This window comes from Oreochromis niloticus, unplaced genomic scaffold (genome assembly GCF_001858045.2).
Source record: "Oreochromis niloticus isolate F11D_XX unplaced genomic scaffold, O_niloticus_UMD_NMBU tig00002662_pilon, whole genome shotgun sequence".
NCBI classification, from domain to species: Eukaryota; Metazoa; Chordata; class Actinopteri; order Cichliformes; family Cichlidae; genus Oreochromis; species Oreochromis niloticus.
In genome coordinates, this window is record NW_020327695.1 from 1,048 (window position 1) to 28,401 (window position 27,354).

The following is a 27,354-nucleotide window of genomic DNA, read 5'->3' on the forward strand; positions in this document are numbered from 1 at the left end:
TATCTGCCGCATTAACGGGAGAGGACGTGCAAACGTTACCGCTGCTGCTGGGTTGAGATTCACGAGTCCGGAGCGGAATTAAAAACACGACATTCATTTAAGGTTATGGCGTTTTTGTGAGCAAATGCTTTTGCATATTCGTAGTGTTTCCTCCCTTAAATGAAATATCTACTTTGCAAGTATTGCAAGTTGCCCTGTTGTCATCCGTTCTCGTAAAGTATAACCAAACTTTTGAGCGTTTGAGCCGCTTAGGCGCCTGCCAGGTAAATGACGCTCCGCAACGTGGTGACGTCTTTTGGGGCGACTGGAATCGATAAGGGAATCGTTTATGGCAAAAAATGGCAAACAATTCCAAGGAATTGAAACAGTGGGAACCGGTTCTCAACAAGAACCGGGTTTCGATACCCATCCATAATGATGGTGCAAACATCTGTTTACATAGAAAGCACCAAGTAAAACTTTCTTTTGACTTCTCGGTTAGTTTACACTGATGTAGGGTGTATAGATTTTACTTTCCATTTGTAAAATTTTAAAATTTAAAAAAAGTAAAATTTCATATTTTTTCCAATACATAAATTAATGCAATCTCATTTTACCCCAGTGACTCACCGTGGTGACCAGACGACTGCAGTAGGATTTGACTTGCACTCTGGGACTGAAAGTAGGCATGACCCGTGGTGGAATCGGTCACCACTCCTGTCGAGTTTCCTCCAGGGCCAAAAGTCAGGTAGGAGGTAGGATTAGACTCTGGAGGGGGTGAGGTAGGGAGGTGTGTGAGGTAGGTCATGTGGGGCAGAGATGCTTGAGGTTGGAGCTGAGGCTGGCTGGTGTGGTAGGAGGTTTGGAGCTGGTAAGACAAAGTGTTGCTCTGCTGGCTAGACGTCAGGTAGTCCAAGTCAAAGAGCAAACTGAGGACACGCAAACAGAATTAGTCCAAAAACAAACATCTTTGATTATTGCTCCATCTGTAGGTTTTGTTGTTCTTATGATATTCTAGTGATATCGAGCCAGACAGACACAATCAGAGTTTATCTCAGGTCTCACATTATTTATGTGAGGTTTGTGCACTATTCTATGCAGTGCATCTGCGTGGCTGAACATGGATAGATACTGCCACCGTATAAAAAATAAACATATTTTGCACAAAGTAGAAGTTTAGTGCTGTTACACATCTATAGTCATACAACCATAATTGTATAAGAACAAAGTGACTAAGTGCAATCTCTCACAGCATATTTTAGCTAAAACTGACTCCCTGCACTAAGACGATGTGTGAGCCATGACTACATCAGTATTTCACAGATCCCTCTCTGCTACTCTGTCCTGCTGTCAGCTCTCTACTCATCCATATTTGAAGCATCCTCTAGTATTCATGTCACAGTTGCTGCGAGTAGAGCTGACCTGGTTCAGTCGGCAGAGACTGGGTCTCATGGTGGCAAGGTAGAGCCACCTCCAGAGCATCCAGGAAGAGGGGTGGGGTGTGGGCTGGTGTGTTGAGGAGAGGGGGAGTGGGGTTTGCAGAGTTAAAGGTTTGGTGAAAAGAGGAAGGCTGGCTAGCTGCAGAGGGGGAGGGCTCTGCATGGGACGGGGGGGATACTCCACCAAACCTCCTGAGATGAAAGCTGGTGCTGGCCTGTATCCATCACTCTGCTTTCACCTAACAGATAAAAACCAAGCAATTAGAAAGCAAGATTAGACAGGGATACTGTAGTTTGGTTCTATGTAATTTTACTTTCTCAACCTGCAGTGTGAAGGTTCGCTGAGCTGAACAAAGATTCATTCTTCTGTAAACACTTCCTCATATGTAGGAAAATCCGTTAAAAACCAATGTTTGTAATGCCATGAAAGCCACAAATTTATTGAGGTCAAATTTGCAGCTACTTTACATAACCGACCCAACAACTGAAGGAGTTTTGGTGGACAAGCTTTGTCCTCCTCTCTTCCAGTGGCTTAGTTATTTTACTTTTAAAATAACTAATGTTAACAGAGGGTTCTAAGCAAATGTAACGAAACTTTTCAGCCATGATGGAGGTGGGGAGACTGCATCGCGGCTTGATCATCCAGATATCAAAGAATTTAAGCTGGTCCGGTTTGAGATCATTTCCTTTGGGATTAATAAAGTATTCTGATTGTAATCATTCATCAGGGCCTCACAAAGGAATGATAATTCAGGTTGAAGGGAAACTTAATCCCAAATCCAAGTTTACATATTTTCCTCTGACCTTTAGGCCAGATCAGGAGGCCAAATGCTCCTGGTGCGACCTAGATCTTGGCTCAAGACCAGAGGTGACTGCGCATTCGCAGCTGTTGCACCCTACCTCAGGAATAACCTCCTCTAGCTATTCGGGCTTCTGATTCAATTCAATCTTTTAAATCTCGATTAAAAACTTATTTGTTTAGCCTTGCTTTCCCCGCCTCTTAGAGCCCACATTTTTAGTGTACTGTAACTTATCTTTTCGCTTTATTAATGTTTAGAATGTTTGAACCTTCAGCCTTTCGGGTTGTGCCTACTATATTATTGGTTAGTTATGTCACCCGCCTGTTAGCATATTTATTTGTATTTTGTATTTTGTGTTTTGTATTCGTATTTATTATTCCTCTTAACTCGTTCTGTGAAGCACTTTGGCATACCTGTGGTTTTTTAAATGTGCTATATAATAAAATTGTATTGTATTATATCTTAATACGAAGATTTATTTTTGACCCAATGCTTGCACAGAAGGCCATATTTCTTAAAGTACTAGTTACCTGCTCCAGATACCAAAAATTATGAATAAAAAGACTAAAATTAAAAAAATAAAATCCGTTTTTTTTAATGCATTGCTATTTAATCTTCAGAAACACAAGTCCACAGATCTGAAATACCTTTTTTATTTGACATTTAGAACACAGACATTAACAAATGCTTTAATTTTCTTAAAAGCAAAGCCTTATTTAGCTAAAAGATAAAGAACTTTGTTTTACTTCAAGGGTGTCTTGAACATTTTTTGTGACTCAGCTTTAAGCTTTTTTTGTCTTTTTTCTTTTTTATTGTTCTAAGCCAAAATTGAAATGATAAAAGCAGAAACACTTTTACTTCTGTCCAGATGAGGGAGTTGGATGTCCTGGTCATCTGTAGGAACTGTGACATCCATTTCTTCTGTCTGTAACACAAAAGGGAAACAGTAAAGACATATTTAGGGCATGTGACCATTCCATATACCAAAGATGCTCACAATCGGTGTCTTCTCAATATAAAGCAAGGGGGATCTTTGTATGGTTATTCAGTTAAATCTACCAAAAGACATGTATGTTCCTCAAGATTTTAACTTTTGTGTTTTAATTAGGTGTGAATTAAGCCACATGCACACCAACAACACTTAAGAGTCTCCACTTCATAATAATCTGACAATTAATTACTTGCATCAGATTCCTTTACCTTGTTAATTGATTATATCAACTTTCTTTCATTAGTCAACACTAAGCCTAGAAGTTCTGAGTACTAAGTAATTATACAGAGAAAATGAGTTGTTTTCTTTATGATTTTACCTTACATGGTGTAATTGTATGTGAGTTGATATATAACTAATTCATCTGTATGTGGCAGGCTGAATATTATGTCTTGGTTCAACCTACTTTCAGTCTGGCACATTAGGGGGCGCTAGTATAAATAGTGGCGTCTGAGCATCCCCAAATCGCGTACCTGTGATCTCCTTTCGGTCACCTGACTTCCCCTGGAACATGTGACTAAAGCCCAGACTTGAATGTCCCTGATTAATTCTTTAGCCAATTTAAAAAAAAAAAAAAAAAAATACAGAGTCAGTGATGTTATTTTTCAGTGTAGTGTTTCTTCACATCTCGTTCTGATTTCTAAACTGGTACCAAGATATCTTTCTGAGGTACCTGAAATAAGCTACAATTTGAGCAAAAACAAACTGTCTTTAAAAGGGACATCAAAGACAAAACTAAAATATTCTTCAATTGTTGTTTTATATTATAAAAGGAAGTTAAATGCAAATAAATAAATGATTAACCGCGCAATGAGCATTTATTGTAGCCAGCAAACTCCAGCCTGGTGGCTTTCACATTTCGGCTGAGAACATCCTAATAGTAATAAAACAGGAAATTTAGAAATTCACACACATTATATTTACATAGACAGTTGAAACACATGCACACATGCTCACACACACTTAAATTCAAAAATGTATGGGAGAAAAGTCGCAGTGGAAGTGGCTGTGGATCTCTCTAGGACTGTCATAATCAATTTGACACAAGAGGGCACTGCAGGGCTTTATGGAGAGGCTGCGTTACCTGCGAGGGCATTAGCAATGACTCGCTGGCTGGAGTATCCTCCACCCTGAGGCAAGAGGGCAGGAGCGTTGACACAGGTGGCAGGACGGTGGTAGTGCTGGTGGTGCTGCTTGTGAAAGTCTGGTTGAGTGAAGGATCCTGGGAATTTGCATGCAACGACTCCTGGTCCTCCCCAGGGAAGAACGAAGGAAGAGGGAAGATGGTGGAAGAGGTAGGCTGGTGCTCTCGACCAGGTCCCAAGCTGCCAGGGTAAGCAGGAGGGCACTGAGTACGCTGGTGCATGGCTGGCTGACTGCACATGTTGCCCCATGGGTAAGACTGGTACGCTGTAATCCCAGCTGGATGGAAAACACATGCAGATCCAAACAGACTGAAAATTCAGCTTCAGTGGCAGTAATTGAAACCTCAAACACTTCACCTTCACCTCAAATATGCCAAGAGCATCTGCATACCATTTAATTCTAATGTTTTCCTGTGCCCTCAACATGACTCCCTTTTGTCTTATTAATTAATGCTGACCAGTGTTGGGTAAGTTACTTTAAATTAGTAACTTAGTTACATTACTAGTTACTTCTCTAAAAAGTAACTCAGTTACTTCAAGTTACTCGTTACTTTCAAAGTAACTAGTTACTAGGGAAAGTAACTTTGGTTTTACTCAGAATTCTCTTGTTAATGTGTTGCTTCCGTAACTGGATACCCAGCAAGATTCAATTCAATTCAATTCAATTTTATTCAATTCAATTTTATTTATAAGCGCCAAATCACAACAAAAGTCGCCTCAAGGCGCTTTATATTGTACAGTAGATAGCACAATAATAAATACAGAGAAAAACCCAACAATCATATGACCCCCTATGAGCAAGCACTTTGGCGACAGTGGGAAGGAAAAACTCCCTTTTAACAGGAAGAAACCTCCGGCAGAACCAGGCTCAGGGAGGGGCGGCCATCTGCTGCGACCGGTTGGGGTGAAAGAAGGAAAACAGGATGAAAGACATGCTGTGGAAGAGAGACAGAGATTAATAACAGATATGATTCGATGCAGAGAGGTCTATTAGCACATAGTGAGTGAGAAAGGTGACTGGAAGGGAAAAACTCAATGCATCATGGGAATCCCGCAGCCTACGTCTATTGCAGCATAACTAAGGGAGGATTCAGGGTCACCTGGTCCAGCCCTAACTATATGCTTTAGCAAAAAGGAAAGTTTTAAGCCTAATCTTGAAAGTAGAGATAGTGTCTGTCTCCCGAATCCAAACTGGAAGTTGGTTCCACAGAAGAGGGGCCTGAAAACTGAAGGCTCTGCCTCCCATTCTACTTTTAAATACTCTAGGAACAACAAGTAGGCCTGCAGTGCAAGAGCGAAGTGCTCTAATAGGGTGATATGGTACTACAAGGTCATTAAGATAAGATGGGGCCTGATTATTTAAGACCTTGTATGTGAGGAGCAGGATTTTGAAATCAATTCTGGATTTAACAGGAAGCCAATGAAGGGAAGCCAAAACAGGAGAAATATGCTCTCTCTTTCTAGTCCTGTCAGTACTCTTGCTGCAGCATTTTGGATTAGCTGAAGGCTTCTCAGCGAGTTTTTAGGACTTCCTGATAATAGTGAATTACAGTAGTCCAGCCTGGAAGTAATAAATGCATGAACTAGTTTTTCAGCATCACTCTGAGACAGGATATTTCTAATTTTAGAGATGTTGCGCAAATGGAAGAAAGCAGTCTTACATATTTGTTTAATATGTGCATTGAAGGACATGTCCTGGTCAAAATGACTCCAAGGTTTCTCACAGTGTTACTGGAGGCCAAGGTAATGCCATCCAGAGTAAGAATCTGCTTAGATACCATATTTCTAAGATTTTCAGGGCCGAGTACAATAACCTCAGTTTTATCTGAATTAAGAAGCAGAAAGTTAGCGGCCATCCAGGTCTTTATGTCTTTAAGACATTCCTGCAGTTTAACTAATTGGTGTGTGTTACCTGGCTTCATGGATAGATAGAGCTGCGTGTCATCTGCATAGCAGTGAAAATTTATGCTATGTCTTCTAATGATGTTGCCTAGGGGAAGCATGTATAATGTAAATAGAATTGGTCCTAGCACTGAACCCTGTGGAACACCATAATTGACCTTAGTGTCTGAAGAGGACTCTCCATTTACATGTACAAACTGGAGTCTATTAGATAGATATGATACAAACCACTGCAGTGCAGTACCTGTAATACCTACAGCATGTTCTAATCGCTCTAATAGGATATTATGGTCAACAGTATCGAACGCAGCACTAAGGTCTAGCAGGACAAGCACAGAGATGAGTCCACTGTCAGAGGCCATAAGAAGATCATTTGTAACCTTCACTAAAGCTGTTTCTGTGCTGTGATGAGCTCTGAAACCTGACTGAAACTCTTCAAATAAGCCATTCCTCTGCAGATGATCTGTTAGCTGTTTGACAACTACTCTTTCAAGGATTTTTGATATGAAAGGAAGGTTGGAGATTGGCCTATAATTAGCTAAGACAGCTGGGTCTAGAGATGGCTTTTTAAGTAAAGGTTTAACTACAGCCAGCTTGAAGGCCTGTGGTACATAGCCGATTATTAGAGATAGGTTGATCATATTTAAGATCGAAGAATTAATTAATGGCAGGACTTCTTTGAGCAGTTTTGTAGGAATGGGGTCTAAAAGACACGTTGATGGTTTGGAGGAATTAATTATTGAAGTTAACTCAGAAAGATCAATTGGAGAAAAAGAGTCTAACTTAACATCGATGGTACTAAGAGTAGCTGTAGATAATATTACATCTGTGGGATGATTATTGGTAATTTTTTCTCTAATGATAAAATTTTATTTGTGAAGAAGTTCATGAAGTCATTACTAGTTAACGTTAAAGGGATGGTTGGCTCAGTAGAGCTCTGACTTTTTGTCAGCCTGGCTACAGTGCTGAAGAGAAACCTGGGGTTGTTCTTATTTTCTTCAATCAGTGACGAATAGTAAGATGTTCTGGCTTTGCGGAGGGCTTTCTTATAAAGCAGCAAACTATTTCTCCAGGCTAAATGATGATCCTCTAAATTTGTGACACGCCATTTCCTCTCCAGCTTACGAGTTATCTGCTTTAGGCTACGTGTTTGAGAATTATACCACGGAGTCAGGGACTTTGGATTTGAGGCCTTAGTTTTCACAGGAGCTACAGTATCCAGAGTCGTACGTAGTGAGGAGGTAAAATTATTAACAAGATAATCAGTCTTGTCAGTCTTCTATCTTGCTTACATGCCACAAGTGCACTGTGCCACCTACCAACAGAAAGGAAAAATAATGTGCACATTTCCACGAGAGAAATCCCACGCCTGGACCGTCGTTGACCGCCGCCATGATTCTAGCCTGCTTTTTACATCCAACACAAAAACTGCAGTCGTGGTGCTTTTGATTGTACTCAGAACTTGGAAATTCTGCCTTCTGAATAGGAAGATGTAGGTAACACCAGACTGCAGATGAGCTGCATACAGAGCTGGACTGGGACAAAACAATCGTCCCGGGCATTTTGACTAGAGACCGGCCCGCCATTATAGGAAAAATCATAAAGCCTTTGAATGAAAATAAACGCTGTTGTGACAGTGATGTACACTGTTCTGATGGTATATATGTATCAATCTATCAATTGTTTGTTGTAAGACTCAGATAATTATTATTTTTTTAAAGCGAGACATTTTAAATGAGAATAATAAAGAAAAGTATTTCCTTGTCCCCCCCTTTCCCTGTTAATGCCCTACCTGGCCCCTGGCAACACTTTGCTAGATCCACCCCTGCACAGTTACCAGCTGTCAGCTACTTAGAAAAGGATCCTGGTGTTATTTGTCTCTCAGAAACAGTTCATAACTTCCCTTCAACTCATCCATGTCACCTAAAAGGTAAACCTGTTTCTCCATCACCTGTTCAGCTCTGATGATTCAGTAAGGACATCTCCTGGTTTCATCTGCATGTTTCCCTCTCACCAGATAACCAAACTGATATCATGACCAGCAGTTTTACAGCTGTGGCTCCAGCAAACATCAGCTGATACTAGAAATTAATATTAAATAAATTCTAACAACAGCTGATCAAGCTTAAACGTGCTGCTGTTGTTTAACGCGACCTCCGCTGGTTTCCTCTTTCTGGCGCAAAGTGGGCGATAAATAAACAAGAGAGAAAAGCCGATCAGCTGATCATTGATCAGTTTCGTGATTGAAGTAGAAACGGGAGAGGAGAGAATGAGAGAAGAAGAGGCAGCTGTGCAGCTTCAGCTTTGTGTCTTTTTCATTGTAGCTGAAGTCCGGGACAAACTGTGTTCCTTTTCACCTCAGTACGAAACGCGTTTTTACGGGACGGTTGGCAACTCTATTTTGTTCATACGGTTAATTATTAGAGTTCAACATTAGTAACATAGCACCCACCCAGCTGTATAGAAACTCCGTCATGCTAGCTAGCACGCAGTACGAAAATGTCAGCATACCGAAAATAAACTCCACCTAAACTTGGTTTATATCTGACCCAGATAGACTGCAGGTCATAACTTCTTACCTGAAGTTCAGTTCACCTGACACTCGGACCGGCGGCCGCTTCGGGTCTCTCCTCTTGCCTCCCTTTTCCTTCATCCACCTGCTGGCTTCCACCACTTGCTAATGTTATTGAATCTGTGGAAGCTCCGCGATATCCACCACACGAAGTAACGAGTAACGAGCCTATCTAAATCCCAGTAACGAGTAACGCGTTCCTGGTTTTGGCATAATAACTAGTTACCGTGCTCGTTACCACAATAATAACGTAGTTACTGTAACGCGTTACTTAATAACGCGTTAGTCCCAACACTGATGCTGACCTATACATTTCCTTATTAAATCACCATGTAATTTATACATCCAACTACAAAGCTTCTGATCTTTCTAATTTGCACCACTGAATGGTGACTAAAGCTGATGATATGACAGTGATGAGAGCAATGTATAATACAAGATTAAAAATAATTATTGAACAACTGAATCCTTGTTCAATGATGGTTAGGGATGGGTATTGATAAGATTTTCACGATTCCGATTCCATTTTTGATTCTGTTTAACGATTCGATTCTTTATCGATTCTCTTATCGATTCTTATTTTTTTAAAAAGAGAACACTAAGGTCGATTAGCTTAGAAATTTGTTTTATATCTTCTCTTTGAACAAGATAGAAATTTAGGAGTAACATGGCCTTACAAACCCAACCGTGAGACCTTAAGAGATCCACAGCCTACGCCTATTCAATGGGGTGTCACAGGGTCCCCAGGAAAAAAAATTGTAAAGGTAAAATAAATGTTCTTCTGTAGCATTAACAAAGTATAACATAAATTATTCTGTAGCAATTACACAAGAATATCCAGTAATGTCCCTGCCTACAATTAAAGACATTCACCGAAAATCGGGGGCATCTGCTGTGGCAAATGGGTGCAAGCCTTTGACCACAAACTTAGTCACTGCTCGGTGACTTTCGTCTATCCTGGCCTGAAAGGAGACGCTACCGGTAGACTGCAGCGAGAACTGCCAGCATCTGAGCCAGCCAGACTCTGTCTGTGTCTCTTATCATGGTCACCTAAATGCAACGCACAGTAATGATTTATTATAGAGTAATTATATTTATTATTATTTATCTGCCGCATTAACGGGAGAGGACGTGCAAACGTTACCGCTGCTGCTGGGTTGAGATTCACGAGTCCGGAGCGGAATTAAAAACACGACATTCATTTAAGGTTATGGCGTGTTTTGTGAGCAAATGCTTTTGCATATTCGTAGTGTTTCCTCCCTTAAATGAAATATCTACTTTGCAAGTATTGCAAGTTGCCCTGTTGTCATCCGTTCTCGTAAAGTATAACCAAACTTTTGAGCGTTTGAGCCGCTTAGGCGCCCTGCCAGGTAAATGACGCTCCGCAACGTGGTGACGTCTTTTGGGGCGACTGGAATCGATAAGGGAATCGTTTATGGCAAAAAATGGCAAACAATTCCAAGGAATGATGGAGGTGGGGAGACTGCATCGCGGCTTGATCATCCAGATATCAAAGAATTTAAGCTGGTCCGGTTTGAGATCATTTCCTTTGGGATTAATAAAGTATTCTGATTGTAATCATTCATCAGGGCCTCACAAAGGAATGATAATTCAGGTTGAAGGGAAACTTAATCCCAAATCCAAGTTTACATATTTTCCTCTGACCTTTAGACTTATTTAACCATCTAGATTGTTTTGTTGTGAGGTTTCCATTTTCATCAATGGAACGAGATGGCCTTCACATTGCAGGGCTCTAAGAAGACAAAAAAACTTAACAGCTTTAGTTTTGTTTGATTAAACAGACAAAGCAAAAATTCAAAAACCTCGTTATGAGCAGTTTTATGTAGGACCTATTTTCTTTCCAATGCTACTTTCAGCTGTTCACGTATACACAAGGGCTCGCCACAGTGGGAAAGCATGCATGTTTGATTTGGCAGATTCTTTTTAATAATTATTTATATTTATTTTTGCACTGGATGTCTTTTCCCGCTTATTAGGCAAATGTGTAATAATGTGCAAAACAACAGGGCACAGAGCTTACTAACATCATAGCTCAGCTGAAGGGTGATGCGATCTTTAACACCTTTGTATGCCATTTTGAACTTGGGTTGAGTCGTTTATTTTAATAAGATAAACCGAATTCCTCACAGACAGACTGAATGCTCATCAAGCTAATGCATTAAAAGCAGGGTGTCGTAAAATGCAGTGATGGGAATAACGGCGTTACTAGTAACGGCGTTACTAACGGCGTTACTTTTTTCAGTAACTAATTACTATTCCTATCGTTACAACGCCGTTACAGTTACTAACAAGGAAACGCGGTCCGTTACTATTTTTCAACAAACAGACGGTTGAAGCTGTGTTCAGCTTACCGCATCTTATATCAGCTGCACGGAAGTAGCTGTAAGTAATCTGGACGCTACAGTTTTAAGCAGCTGCGCGCTCCCGCGGACGGCAATCATGATCGCTGTCTAGCACAACACCTGGAGCTCAGGGGGCAAAACAATCGAGTGCTGCTGTTTGACTGAGGAAGAATAAAGTAGTCGTGGTAAGTCAATCACGTGACCACTTAAAGACAAAGCAACAAGGTGATATATACCAGTTTTTAAATTGTGTTGATAGGCCACGTAAAACCAGAGTCGTGATAAACAAGATATACGCGGCGTTTTTTCCTCAATAGTTTCGCCACATTAGCGCTAGCAAGCACTCTCTGCTTATGAGCAAAAAAACAAAACAAAACAGGGGAAGTTTTAGGAGAGAGAGAGAGAGAGAGAGAGAGAGAGAGAGAGCAGAAAAAGAGAGAGAGTGAGTTTTGAGATGTGAGATTTGTGACGTTTAGCGTGTTTGGAGTGTGTAGTTAATGTGTTGTCTTGTGTAGTTAGTGTGTAGTGTTGTGGATAGTTTTGTGTTGTGTGTTAGAACAATGAGGCGACTGCTGTCTCCAGGTAGAAACAGCAGTGATACACCTGCTGCTGTCAGACCTGCAGGTATCAGGCTGTGATGTTCTCCTTTGTAGTGGACACAAAATATTTTTTTGGAGTGGCACAAATAATTTGTGTGGCATCTTATTGAAGAACAGCTGATTGTTCTGTAAATAGTTTGAAATGGTTATTTAAAAAAATCAAGGTAAATGGATGCAAATAAATTTGTTGTTTGCAAAACTTGTGCATAGGATTTTAAAATTTACAATTAATATTTGCATTTGAAGTTATGAAATATGATTCATTAAAGATGTTTGTGGTTGTTACAGTAAAAATATAACTTTTTCTACTCTGATTTTATGGTTTTTGTCTGATTTTAGATCAATTCTGGTTATACAGTATGACAAAATGAGAACATAACTGTAAATTCAGGCATGCGAGGTTGTGCTAAAAAGAATGACACCAAACAAGGCAAAGCAAATAGTTTTTAAAGGTAAAATGTGGAGGGAAAATCAAGAGTAGTAAAAAAATGGCCAATTATACCCTGGACCCCAGGGGGTTAAACGTTCTTTTTCTTTTTTTTTCTTTTTTTTTAAGTAACGCAATAGTTACTTTTCCAAGTAATTAATTACTTTTAGAATATTGTAACTCTTGGCCCTGCGACAGACTGGCGACCTGTCCAGGGTGTACCCCGCCTCTCGCCCTATGACAGCTGGGATAGGCTCCAGCGCCCCCCGCGACCCTGGAAAGGATAAGCGGAAGCGAATGGATGGATGGATGGATATTGTAACTCAGTTACTAACTCAGTTACTTTTTTGAAGTAGTAACTAGTAACTATAATTGAATTACTTTTTCAAAGTAACTTGCCCAACACTGGTAAAATGTGCATGTGTGGATTTTCACACCTGGGGTGCTGAGGCTGGCCAACAGGCTGCTGTGGGAGGGTGGGCTCTGAGTGGTTATGGTGGGGAATGAAGGTGGCACAGGGGCAAGCTGGGGTAGCTTGAGAGCATAATAACGAGACAAAGAAGCGGCTCCCTTACTAAAACAAAGACAAAGAACAAAAATGCACTTAAGCATGAATCAAATCAAAGTACAGAGATAAAAATCTAGAGAGGTGGGGGGGATTCTGTTCATTTGTGAAGATAATTCACCTCTCATCCAAGAGGCTTCATCAGTTCTAAAAAACAAAAGAGTCCCAGGTATTTAACGCCTAGTGGGGGGGCTGTCCCCTTTGGAAGTGGTCCTGAGGGTCATTGACCCACTATTAACCCAGAGCTTCTTCACATGAGCCAAGGTGTGAGAAAAAAAAAGAAAAAAAAAGACAGTGGGTTATTACCATCACCAGGGGTTATGGGTAAAGTCACTGTGAGGGCTTGCCCAACCTCATCATGTGACCTTAATAGCTCAGTTGAGGCAGGGTTTGAATCAGCACTAAGGTACCTGACTACACTGAGTAAAGACACTGCAATAACACTTTCAGTACCTACTCGGCTCCGGTTCGAAGTGATCTGAGCCTATCCAAAAATGTGATTTCAACAGACGTAACTCAGTCATGAGAGCGACTTAATCACAAGAATCAAAACTACCATTTCTGAAAGCCAAGAACGAGGGAAATCCCCCCCACACACACACACACACGCAAAAAAGCCACACACAGAGCAGCAGGTACACCATTGTCTCGACATCCATTGTCACAGTGGATGTGGATTTAATTCTGGATTATTTATATAGTGCCAAATCACAGCAGTTGCCTCGAGGCACTTTGCATTGTAAGGTAAAGGCCCTACAATAATGCAGAGAAAGCAATCAAACAACACCCTAGGAGCAAGAAACAGCAAGAAGGAAAAAACTCCCTTTTAACCAAAGAACCCTTTGCAAGATCAAATGACCTCCTTTACATCTCTCTCAAACCATCTTGTCTTCTTAGTCCAAAATGTGAGCACTGGCATCCTCAAAAGAGTGACCTTTATTCTTTAAGTGTACAGCCTTCAAACCTAAATATGTCCATCTACCTTATTTTTTTTAGTCTCTCTAGACTACCATGACCTGGATGACTGCAAACCTACACAGACACACAGGAAAGAAACAGAAATACCTGTTGTGAGCCAGTGTGGGCAAAGTGGGATTGATTTGGTGATGTGGACTGTATTCAGCTCTACTCTGTCCGTGTTCCACCTTTGCTGTAACACCACGTACTTTCCTCCACTTCGCCCTTCGGTTCTGAAACCAGACCTGGGACCCAGAAACATTCAGGGGGAAACAAATAAAAGACTGAGGAGGCCAACAAAAAAGGTAGAAACTGCTTTACAGAGGATGAGATGGGATTTTCAGGAACACAAAGAAAAAAATGCCAGTAGTAGATCTTCATAAGGAAAACATCACAAAATAAGCCTTCAGTAAAATTTCACAGAAGATGAACAGAGTAAGAGTCTAACCATAATTCTCTGAGGTGTGACGCCGACTGAAGCAGCAATCACTTTTCTTTTTTTCACGTCCGGATAGTGATCCTCTTGGAACAGGGCCTCTAAATGCTCTAACTGATCTGTACGCAAGAGCACGTTAGTGTGTACACACACACACACACACACACACACACACATTACAGGGCAATAATTTGCATAGCAGTCAAATGTGAGCACACACAGAGACGTTTCCCCTCACCTGTGCTGTAGTCAATCCGTGTTCTCTTCTTCGGTGCAGGTGGCAGCAGGCAGCTGTCCACAGACTCTATCCCTGGCAGCAGTGGGAAGCTGAGGGCTCGACCTCGGCCCCTGGTGCTATGTTGGGTGGGGTATACCTGCGTTATCTCCATCTGCCATGAAGACACAGTACCTCAGCACAAATGTTCTCAGTCAAATTCAGTAAAATGTCCCAATGTTTTTTTCCTCTTTCAAAAAGGATTTTAAATAATCAGGTATCAATTATCACATTTTTAAAAGCTGAATATAATTTTGGAGAGTCGTCTGGGGGGGGAAAGAAAAAAACCTTTGAGTGCAGTGCAGAGTTGAATGTTTCAGCCCACACAATGCAATGCAGCAATCATTTCCAAAAAAATAAAAGTTCATTTAGGACTTCCAGGAAGTAATTAATTTCCATTGTTCTATCCCATATGTGATATTAACACGTCTGTTCCAGGTCTGCAGCCAGCAGGTAATGATTTTTCTAATTTTCTGTTAATTGCTTGGTTCATTAAATCTAGTGAATATAAAAATGCCCACCGCAGTTATCCAGGACCTGATGTAATGTCTTCAAACTGTTTACTTTTTCTGATGACAGACAATACTCAAACATATTGTTACGAAATCAGTTTCACCCTGGTTCTTTTTTATTCCTTGAGCATCCAGAGATGGCACCGGACTCAGTAGTTATTTCACAAAACCTTTATTCATCTTTTTTCATCTTCATTTAAGCATGCATCTTCTAGAATGGAAGACGTGCAAGGCCGGTGTCCCTCTGCAAAATCTTCACTCCTTTGTCTGTGAACCACAGTTTTGTAGAAGGGACCCATGGTGTGCTGTAAACTCTGTGTCGGTGTGTGTATGCACGAGCACGTGAGTGCCTGTGTGTGCGCGTACCCGTATGTCTATTTGAGTGCATAAGTGTAAAGTGTGTTGTGTTAGTCCCCGAAGGGAAATTACTCCTCTGCATTTAACCCATTCACCCAGTGAAGCAGTGGGCAGCCACCAGTGCAGCGCCCGGGGAGCAGTGTGTAGGGACGGTACCTTGCTCAGGGGTACCTCAGGGTAGCCGTTCAGTGGGGTCGAACCCCCGACCTTCCGATCATGGGGCAGACACTCTACCTACTGAGCTATCCCTGCCTGTGAGTGACTGTGTGCGCGTACCTGTGCGTATGTCTGTGCACGTGAGTGAGTGTGCATGTAGGTGTGTCGTAACAGTCAAAGCACTGTTTGTGTGTGTCTCTGCATACGTGACTTCCTTCGGGTCATAAAAGTAATCTCCTCACCCAAGCTTAACCAAATTCCTCTACACAACATAGAAAACAGAGTTAACATATTACAAACACTGAGACCCCCACTCTGCATCCACTGGGCCATTGGCCTCTTGTTGTCTTACATTTACAGATAAGGTGGAGAGTCTCCTGCAAACCTACTTCTAAGTTAGAACAATTAAGAGTTTTTATTAAAGGTACAAGCATCAGCATCAGCAACCCCCGACTGTAGCTTCCCGTCTCCTTTTATGACAGCAGACCCCCAGTGTCCATAAATTCCTTTCCCTCTAAACAAGTACACACACTCAAGCCTACAGCTAAGCCAAACTGAAACACACAGACAAATCCTTTCCTATTCATCTGATCTACTGCTGGACCCTCTCATCTAAGCAAATTTAACACATTACATTCTAATAATTACTTTCTTGTACTCACAATATCAAAACACCCCAGAGACAAGAAAAACTAACAAATAAATCACAACTGGGAAAGCTGCAACCGCTAACTTTGGATTTTTGGGGGGGGAGGAAAAAAAGGGTTTTAAAGATTGATCAGTTATGAAAATAAACAGTTCTTCTCCTGCCAAACTGCACTGAAAAAAATAATCAGTGGGATAAACATAAAAAAATTATTGTAAGCGGTTGCACGAAATTAAGTTATGTTTGGTTAACCTGAGTTTTTCATGTTATACCTGCACACATTTATCTGGTAACATGAACATGACTTTTTTATGTTGTTGTTACGTTTTTCATTCTGGTCAAATATTTATAGAAACCACTTGTTTATCAGACATGAACTTTTTGTGTTAATTGTATTGGACTACTATGTGTTATATTGACAAGATTATTTTATGGTAAGCTTATTTTATTTTATAACAAATTTCTAATATATAATATATAATCTAATATATAATTGAGTGTTCAATAAATAAAACTAAATTAAGGCTGATCTTACTGTATGTACTGTACACTTTCTCTTCAATCAAAGAAAAAAACAAAACATTTTTGAACAATGACCTGTATTTTTGAAAATACTACACAGTTGTAACAATGGACTTTCAATTCAGGCTTCCAAAATATACATGAGTCATATTTGTACAATGCATCTCTTGAAAAACATTCCACAACATTCCTCAAAGTTATCTGCTGTAACCTGGATTCAACACTGTGGGGCCTTATGACATCACGCTTATGTAAAAAATAGTTTTTTAAATGTAAGAGCCATAAGGTAATATGGCAAAAGGGGTGTAATTATTAAAATGACACAAAAAGGAGACTTAAAATAACATTATAATCCACAGGCACAAAACCAAGAGACCTAAACTGATTAGTATTGGCTTGCTTCTATCACTAAACATCACAATCACTAATACTAGACCATGCAATCTGTTTGTAGTGGTGCACCTTGGGAAAGAAATTGCTAACTGGTGAAATTGGTGCAAGGCACCATTTCCATTGAGAAAAATGGACATTCAAAGTTTGAATTTTTTTTCAAAAGAGCCATGGCTTGAAAAGTGAACACTGAACACTGCAGTAATAAAGGCCCCAAGTTGAAAAGTGCCAGAAAAATAAGTTTCACTATGTACTGCAACTTTACCAGTGCTGGCTTAAAAGAAAGGATGGTACATATTCGAAGAGGTAAACCTGTTGTTCCCACATCATAACTGGAAAACTGTTCAATCGTACAGTCTGGTCCTGAAAACCTGGGCCTTCTTTGAAAGGCTGTTCCTTTTGAGCTCCATAAACAGTTTCTATAATACCTCCAAGGTATACTTTTCCAGTGGGTAGGTGAGGTTCAAAGTGTACATTAGTCCAAACAGCATTGCAGCTGCTAGGGTATAGTTATCCAAATCCTGCTAGACTCTCTGGCCTTCAAGGACTATCCCGATGTCCTCAGGGCTGCCATTGGTATCTCCTGACTTTATGATGTAAATTCCCATGGTTGTTTCCTTATTAGATCGTTGGATAATGGCTTCATCTGCGGCCTAGAAAATGCAGAAATCCAAAATTTAATTAAACAGAACACAGGTCAAAGAACATTATACCAAATCTTATTTTAATCTGTGTCACTATTCCAAAAAATGTTAACATTAACACATTAGGTGAACAAAAATGGATTCATTACAGCGTGTGATTTGAGTCCTCAGAATGCTTAAAAAGGTAATGCATTTCTGAAGTGAAATCTCCACGCAAAGAAGCAGAATACTGTCAGAGCATAGAGAGGTGTTCAACTATGAACTCCACACATAGTTCTAATGCAGGTAAAAGAAAAAAAAAACCCGCACCCATGGTAAATTGTGAAAATCCCAGGTGATTTTCAACATACTCCTGGCATAGAGTGACAAGCAGCATTTGGTTAAAATTATTATTTTCCCTAAAGTGTATACACAAATTTTTTTTTTTTTTTTCTTACCTGGGCCGTGGGCTCCAGAATGTTCTGAAGTCTTCTTCCTCTTTGTCCTCCTCGCTTTTTGAAGACCTTTATTAGTTTGTCAGATAGCACATCTATCTGCGAGAGTAATCTGGACTGCAGTGGCATGGTGGTAATGCGCTTAAACTCTGCATTTATCTAAAAAGAGAAGTTGTCACATAAAAATGCTGTCAAAATCTCAGATCTCACAAGGTTACATCCACACAAAGTTGTTATTTTTGTCATATTACTATTTATTAGCTATGGCTCCCATGTTGCTGAGCAGTTCCATAGTTGCCCTTACTTCAATACCACCCAAAGCCTGTTTGCAACCACAGCAGTTGCCTCCTTCTGGCCATTTTGCAGTTCTGCCAAATGACCCAGAAACTACATCTATTAGTGTCATATACACATCAAGGTCTTTCATTAATACTTAGTTAAATTAATTAATTTGACCTTTCCAGAAAATTTACCTTACAGAATGTGAGATAACATATGCAAAGCTTCACTAATAAATAAAATAATGTTATTAAAACCTTAACTGTAACACCTCTACGTAACAACGCTAGAGAATTGTTCTGAAGCAACACCAATCTGCCCTTCAGCAGGGATAAGCACCATATATCGATACAGAAAAAATAAATTAAACATATTTATATTGTCATTTTTTCTTATCTCTTTAAGCCCTCCTCTCAGTCTCTCTATAAATCAGTTAAAATAATTTGTTGGGTTTTTGTTTGTCTTTAACATGTTATCAGTACATTACATTCACTGCCCCAGAACATGAAATAAAGCCCCAAGTCATGCACTTCCTCTCCTAATGAGTACTGCATAGGTGTCATGCCCTAAATAAACCGACTTTAGTGAAGACCCCCCACCCCCCCTCCGAACACACACACACACACACACACACACACACACACAGCCCACCCATGGCAAACTAGCTTGTTTAACTGTTTAACTAAAACATTTTAGGTACAACCAGTTAACTAAATGGACACAAGTTAGTTAGTCTGTATTCACTGAGAAAAAAAACAAGCGAATGTGACTGGGCACACACTGAAAAAAAGCTAATGCACATAATATTGTCCCGCAGCTTAAGCTAGCATTATCGTTAGTTAACTTAAGGAATGACTTGTTTTTTCCATTATGTTGCTCAACGGCAATTCATGAGAAAAACTTCCCCATCTAATGGATGTTCTCTTCGTTTCCTCTCAAACATGTAGTTTGAAGTTTACCTCAACAAAGTAAAGCTCAGCACCAAAGGTAAACGAAGCGAAGACAAAAAATGGCGGACCGCCACAGTGAATTTTCCCTCACAGAACACACCCTGGGGGGTGGAGTTTCAACAGAAAACATAACTATTTTCTGTTATTTTGATATGACTGGTTTTAAAAGACTGAACATCCTTCTAAAACAAGTGAAAGGCGTGAGACTTAATTATGTTTAGACCAAAAATATAAATTATTCATGTTGGATATATTTACTGTATTTTTACTAATTTAACAACCTCATCATTGCATTAGCTTTATGCTATAGCATTACGCTTACATTAGCTTGAAGCTCCAGGTCGTCATTTTATTTAATTTCTTTTTCTGGGCTTACAAACAGGACACACAACATTTAGATAACCGTTACACTGAATCTTGGGTCTGTGTTGAGTCTTCCAGCTGCTGACTACAGAAGCTAGATTGACCTTTTAGCATGTTTATAGCGGCTGTGGCTATGTGCTGGTAATGTTACCATGTGTGCGCAGTCACATTGGCAGCAGACATGTTTCAACAAACTAGTCATATCCCGGCCCTACATTAGCTTGTTTAATGGTTAAGACACTGCAGGTACCACCACTTACTACAGACACCGATGCAAGTTTGTAATAGTCTGTTAATTTAGACTGAAAGAATATATAAACAATATTAACTCACATTATATATGTTAATTACTAATTTGCTTATCGCATAATTTCGGTTACCATTAGCTAACTGGAGCCTAACATTGGCCTTTCCTGGTTTTCGATAAACAGCCCACATACCTGTAAAATAACAACACCCCAGTAAAAGCCCACATATATAAAGGGTCTACACTCTTTCTCACTGGTGTGTTAGCTTTAAAATCTTATTTACCTTCAAGTGTAAAACTCCAGATGGTAGTAGATTTTCCAAAGCGAGAGACAAAAATGGCGGACAGTGCAGCCGATTTTTCCTTTCCAGGGGGCGGAGCTTGAGGATAAAACACGACTAACTTGTTTCTTTTCAACATGATTTATTCTAAAAGAATGAATATTCTTAAAGAATATGTGAAAATTAAAAGACAAAAATATGTTTAGATGTGAAATTTAAATTAGTCATGCTGGATATATGAAGTAATTCTATGCAAATTCAACAGCCACCCTATTGCATTTTTTTCAGTGTGGTAACTGTCTGACTGTCCCAGCTCTACCGAACTCACATTTCAGTTGTCAGTCTCTGTACAAATTTGTCTTCAGGCCAGCGTAGTTCAAAAACAAACAATCATTTCTGATTTGATCTGGTCTGAAGTACAGCGCTCGCCAAATTGAAACGTCTTGCTGTCGTAGAACCCGTAACATTATCTAGTAAACATTAAAAGTACCGATTACTAGCACAGCGCATGCTGTGGGTCCAAGAGTGTCATCCTGGCAAATAACAGTAAAGAACAATTTATTTACCGTTATCACCTTACATAGCTTTTCAGTGAGATGAGATCATTCTCCACACGCTCAATGTGCTTGTTAATGGCTTCAAAGAATCTGTCACCTACGGATATCACACGACATTACACACTGAGACAAACATTCAAATCCAGGATGCCATTTTCACAGCTGCATCATTAATAATTCAGAGGACTCTAGGTGTGCATATTTCATACACACTAGACTGTAATTACACACTGAATGAGCCATTATTAGAAACCTGTTGAGATTTACTAGAAAATGCAAAACTGTTGGGTTAAAGGTTAAACTTCATGATCAGCAGCCAAGTATAATGTGTTTATTTTTGTCTTTTCACACACTGTAACCCTGAAATTCTCTCGACACAAATGTCCAAATCATTCAGATAAACTGTCTTTGCGCTGCTTAATACAGAATCATTTCCACCTGAACCCATATGAGGATGCTACAGGTAATTATCCAGAGTATTCACAACAAGCGAGTGGGCGTCATGTATCCTGCATCCTCCATGCTTTACTCAGACAGCATCTGGCAGGTTTGTTGGAGAAATTTCTCCAAGCACAACATCCCAGTGCACTTCAGACACAGCAACACCCTCACAAAAAACTACCTAATCAAAATACTCCGACACATGCTAAAGAACGCATTGTTCACCCTGCAATGCAGTGAGGAGTGCTCGGACCTTTACATAGGAGAGCAGAGATCTTCGATCAAGAATACAGACAGAGGCACTGTGAACAACCACCACTGAGTGGAGGTAGTGACGCTAACTATCAGCCACCTATAATGCAGTCCTGAAATCCTCTTCCCAACCCCCACAGCTTGACTCATGTGACCTTAATAGCTCACAACAATATGGCAGGGCAATGTCTCACAGAGGAGTCACATCTTGACTCATATGACCCTTAAAGACTGACTGGAGATTTATGATTCAGCAAGAAATCTATGCAGTAGCTATTAGTGTGTACCTGAATAAATAGAATAAGTGTTTTTAATCTGTACTGCCACTGTTGTGTATTTTTGACTAGCTAAATAAGCTATACACAGAGCACTGGTCAGGTTCAATCCATGAATGTGTTTTTATCACTAATAACCAAAACAAATCCAGTTTTTCCTCACTGTTTCTGGAACGCACCAACTTCCAATGTGTCTGCAAATGTTTATATAAATATAAACATATAGGTCTTAACCTCAAACCCCCGTGAAAACCTATGGCGTAACCTCTTGTGCATCACCCTAGCAATGTGACTACATGTTAGCTCAACGTAGCCCGCGATTATTGTGATTGGCCATTTCAGCACCATCGATTGCCGCTTTGCTCTTCTTCTTCTTTTTCACCTTTTTCACTGCAGTTTTAAAATTTATCAGTGAAAGTAACGATCATCTCCTCAATATAAGGAACATTAATAATAATAGTATTAATATAAGTACTCACAAATGTCAGCAAATTTCTGGAGGGAGACTGTGGAAACTATTGGAATGAATGTAAGGGAATGTATAAAGAAGTGAAAAATCTTGAGGAACAGATATCAATCCCTACTCCCAGGGTTTTATTTTTTTCCTATTGGCTGGCACTACATATAAAAGACCAGGACATTAGCACATTGTAATTAACACAATGCACAATAAATGCCAGCAATGACGTTGGCCATTTACGTAGGTTACATTGCAGGCACTACAAAGATTCCCAGCAGAAGTCTAAATCGGACATAACAGGCTTGTCCACATCTATTAGGACCACATTTAAAGTGACAACCCCATCAGGGATTAAATACCTGGGCCTTCAGACATTTAAGAAGTAAAGAAGCATCTTATGTGAGTGGAGACACACCTTTATAAACCCCCAAAAATGCAAGTCCAGTTAGCTTCAGTTCAAGTAATTAGGGCTATTTTGACGTGGGTCGGCAAGAACCTTACAAGGACACTCAGAGAGCATCCTTGACAAAACCCAGCAGAATATTAGTAGTGAGAATGCATCCAAAGCTCTTACATGTGAAAAAGAACCACTTCAGGGAATGTACTGACATGATTTCCTAACATTCTTGGGGTTCATGTTTGAAACTGGCTTAAGTTTGAGAAAGATCTTAAATCTGCATGTCTGAAATAGAGCAGCATACAAACAGAGTTTGGTGTGAATGTGTCACTCAGGTTCAGCGTGCAATGAATCTTGAGCACTAAAGAAGAAATGAAAGGGAAAATACATTTCAAGTGGTTCACAGATCATCAGGTATGAGCACATGAATGGTTTCCTCTCACCTCAAGTGGTTGTGGGCCCTGCTGCGGGACACTGTGAGGCAGAAGGGGGCTATGAGGTCTTTTGTTACTCTGTGGCTGAGGACATGTGGGCTGGATGGAGACAGGAGGCTGTGAGGAGTACAGCAGGGGGATGGGAACTGGGGGACAACACAGCCCTGTCCCCACAAACCCCAAGTAGAGTGGGTCAGAGAGGTCACAGCTGTTTGTCAGAGCCGAGGTCTCCTCTGAGCTCATCGCTGGCACCTCCTGTGTCTCACTTGTCTTCTCCTCCTCAGACCTCTCACCAACATCCTTTACTCCTCCCTTACTTCTCACCTGCTCACTTTGCTTCCTACCTCGCTTGTTCTTACTCTTCTTCTGCTCATCTTTTTGTGCTAAGCGCTTTGTCACTTTACTCTCTTGTTCATCAGCAATTGTTTCCTTGGCCTTCTCAATCTTGTCGTCTTCCATCTGCACCTCCTGTACCACTTTCAGCCTACTCTCAGGCTTCACCTGCTCCTCCTCTTCTCCCTCTGTCACAACTTTCTCTTCTTTCCCCCCCTCCCCGTCCTTCTCTTCTCGCCATGTCTCCTCTGCTGCCTCTTCATCCTCCCACTGACTAAACACTTCCTCCTCCGTTTCCCTCCTCCTCCTCCTGCTCATGTTCCCTCGGTTGCTGTTTTTTTGACAAATCCTCCAGTTCCTCACACAGAAGGCTTGGACAGTCTGCAACAGAGTAAAGCAAGAATTTGCTTTTTAACTTAAAAATTTGGACTAAAAATCACTCATCTGGTTTTACTTCAGCATCCTACCTTCTATTAATATAGTTCTCTGGACATTAATCAGTTCATAATTATCATCAACATCTATCATCTTGACTTCTACAAGAATACAAATAATAACAGAAATAAATTTTTGGATCAGGCCAGTCTGAAAAATGAATACAGGCTCAAGAACTTCAAAGTCAGAATTCATTTTGTGGCAGTTAGGAGAAGGCTTTGATCTTTAAGTTCCAGCCTACTGCACTATGTTTTCATTAAGGATCATTTTACCCAGTTTATTTGGTCAGATATTGCAAAAATATGCCCAGTTAATGATTCTGACCTGCGTGTTTTTCCTAACAAGCTCCTGAAAACTGAATGTTTCTCACCTCAAGTCATCATAAGCTGGAGCCAAGTACTATGAATCGAGTTCAACATACTCAGGTTGTCTTTGTGTTATCTGGATTCCCTTATCCTTACATATTTAGTCAGGAACACATGAAGCTTTTATCAACTCACCAAGTTAACCTAGGTTTTAACCTGCACACTCACATTAAACTGGGTGGCATCTGTGGCATTATCAACAGAAACAGATGTTAGTAACAGAGCAGCTGATTGTTCAAAAGATGAGTCTATAATATTAGAAAACCATGAACTGGTTGAACACATAATACAGACTGAGATAAACACAGCTGCTCCAGACAAAGCAGCGGTGGTGAAGGAAAAGCACTGCACAGTAGATAAATACTGAAAGCGCTGAATGAATGCATGGACACTCAGTGCTTTGTAAGACAGGAAAAAGAGAGTAATAAAGTTTAGCCTATTTAAAGCCAGGAGAGAAAGACAGCAAAATGCCCACTGTTTATCAGAATCTCATGGATTATAATGAGTAAATGACTAAATTAATGTTTAGAAGACAATGTTAGTTCTCATTCTTTCAGCTGCAGCTTTGATGTTGGTTGATGATCTGAGAGCAAGTGAAGAGTAAATGCAACAAACAGAATTCAAAGGCTCATAGTCTATGTGCAAATTAAATACAAACCAGCCAACAGTGGAAGGGGAAAAAAATAAGGAAAAAAGAGGTGTATCTAAAAATATATATCTCTTATTAATCATCGGGGAAGTGTGAAGACACTAGACCCACCTACTATCCACACAGGAAGTCAGAGGAATCTTCCAGGAATGGTATCATTTCCCAGAGAACTGACAGGTCAGTAGACGCTGATTTCAGACCTAATGATCTCTAATCTAGGGAACAAGTTATCATGGTGAAGCACTCTGGTAAGAAGTGAACCATCTTAATAGCACAGAAAAACCAGGGTTAACCCTGATAACCAGACAGGATGAAATCCCACTCTATCATAAGGCCTCTGCAGTGTTGGGAAAAGTGAACTAACACCTTTTTTCCTGTGTTAACTACTAAAACTACAAATGCTTCCTTCACCCAAAAAAGTTGTTGTTCAATGTCATTCTTTTCATTTTCCCCTTTTTAAAAAACAAAAAACAAAAACCTAATTCTGCTGTAACTGAACCACCTCTAAACACCCATCCTCTATTGTTTCCATCGTAATGAACAGTGTTAAGGCCTGACTGTTTAAGACGGTCAGTGCTCAAACGGTTCCCAGTTTGAGCACTCTGTAGACAAAGTTAGAACAGGAAGGCCGAGACGGTTTGAACACGTGTAGGGGGAGTAGTGGATATACTGGACAAAGGATGTTAAAGATATGAGGGAAAAATCACAGACTTGGATGCAAAAATATCTGATTGGCTGTTCTGGTCTCCAATAAGCTCGAAGTGACGAAATGCAATATCCCAGAATCCATTTCGTCCAAACTCAAACGAGGCAGTGGCAGAGGAACACAGAGTGGCGGAGTTTGAAATATTACTCTTTCTGGGTCACAAAATAAACTTTTAAGATATTTTCATGCGAGAATGGTGCTGTGTAAACTTCAAATATCTGCTTGTTTCATCAAGACATCACATATTTCCATAAATGCTCTAATTGCGAGCGAGCGCAAATGCAAAAACTGAGCGAGAGGGGCTGCTATTGTGTGTGTATGGATAATAGCAAACACTGAAATACATTTCTTGCACGCAATGAATTTGTTCACTCAAATTCAGCTTTTCTTCGCTCAAAATAAATTTCTCCTCAAAATGCAACACTTGCACCTGCAAACTTTTTTTTAGGTTCGCTCAAATTTTTTTTATGTGCGCTCAGAATAGTGGCACAAAAATAACGCCATAGGTGACCCGCAGGTCAAATAAAACGCGCGTCGGTCTCGCGGGGAGCAGCAGCCTGCGGTGGCTTAATTAGTGTCCCAGCCGTGCGCCGCCTCGTGCCACCACCTCACCTGACCGTTAATTAACTCTGAGGGGCTGTCCCATCTCCAAACACCGGGTCGTAATAACCGTGTTTTAAGTCGTCCCGCGGAGCAGAGCTGCACTGGGAGCTTCACTCACAGGGGGAAAAAATAAAAGCTTTAAATAAGACGTCATTCAAAGTTGTTAAAAATGGCGTTAAAAGTTGTCCGCGTGCATCAATTGAAAAGGCTTAAACAAGCCAATATAACATTAAAGGGCAGCAGTATCCTTACCCAAGTCTTCACCTGCGTCACCGTCTTCGTCCATGAACGCCACCATCAAAACCAATAAACTTGTGCCAATAATCAATTAAGTCGAGCAGACAACGAAGTGAATGTCTTCATGACCGCAGGTTAATGGGCTTGATTGATTGATTACCTCTCTCTGCTGTGTGACGGAGAATTATCACGTGAAGGGTGAAACAGAAGCAGCCAATCACAGAACAGAACAGATGCACCATAACTCTACTTTTACAAGGAAAAAAAGTGTCTCAAAACCAGGTAATGACTTCCTGTTCAAGCAATCCGATCTAGCTCGTGGCAAACAGCTAAAAAAAGTGCTTAAATAAAATGGCTTCTGGGGGCTGGGTCTGAGAAGGTTAGATATTGCCATCCAGTGGCGGTCCTAGCCTGTTTGGCGCCCTGGGCGAACACTCCCTCCTACGACCTGGTGTGTTTCCTGGAACATCCGGGCCGCTTGTGATGGGTTGGTCGCCCACCGACACCCAGCTGATGACAGTGACGGGGGAGAGAACTGACATGCGGGGGAAGAAACCGTTGCGGATCCGAGTGAAGGATCTGGAGCTGGTGCACGACTTCTGGCTTGCTGACATCCAAGACCAGTGCATCATCGGCCTTGATCTGCTGACCCGCTGGGGGGCCTGCGTTGACACCGCGAAGCTGGCTATCACTCTTGGTACAGAGACTCTGGCCCTCCAGTGCGGTCAAAGCAGGGAACCGGAGACCACAGGCAGACACGGCTGGTTCAGCACGCCATCGACACCGGCTCTGCTCAACCCACCTGTCTGCGCCCACGCCAGCTGGATCATAATGTCAAGTGTTTTCGTGTTGTTGGTTTGTTTTTATTTGTTTTATTTTGCGAGTTGGTTATTAGACGCTGTTCCAGCCAGCCAGAGAATCCCCCGCCGCCCGCCCTCTCCTCCCTCCTCAGCGTATACTTAAAGAAATTTAAGGAAACT

The 27,354-nt window shown here is 40.7% G+C and overlaps 1 protein-coding gene and 1 long non-coding RNA gene across 3 annotated transcripts; both read right to left on the reverse strand.

Moving 5' to 3' along the window:
• Nucleotides 1-609: 609 nt before the first annotated feature.
• On the reverse strand, nt 610-26,707 carry LOC109194544 (uncharacterized; the record flags this gene model as incomplete). The annotated part of the gene is made up of 11 exons (XM_025904609.1): nt 26,535-26,707; nt 23,056-23,760; nt 14,414-14,564; nt 14,188-14,294; nt 13,848-13,984; nt 12,655-12,791; nt 4,294-4,631; nt 3,077-3,143; nt 1,598-1,657; nt 1,380-1,485; nt 610-908 (listed from the first exon to the last, which is right to left on the reverse strand). Coding segments are annotated over exons 2-11 (2,044 nt in total), but the record flags the coding sequence as incomplete, so codon positions are not given.
• LOC112845059 (uncharacterized) lies at nt 16,378-20,487 on the reverse strand. Of its 2 annotated transcripts, XR_003217855.1 has the most exons (3): nt 20,234-20,487; nt 18,114-18,269; nt 16,378-17,685 (listed from the first exon to the last, which is right to left on the reverse strand). It is a non-coding gene; the product is annotated as an uncharacterized LOC112845059 (long non-coding RNA). The 2 variants fall into 2 exon arrangements; XR_003217854.1 differs by lacking the exon at nt 20,234-20,487 and having other exon boundaries at nt 18,114-18,408.
• Nucleotides 26,708-27,354: the final 647 nt, after the last annotated feature.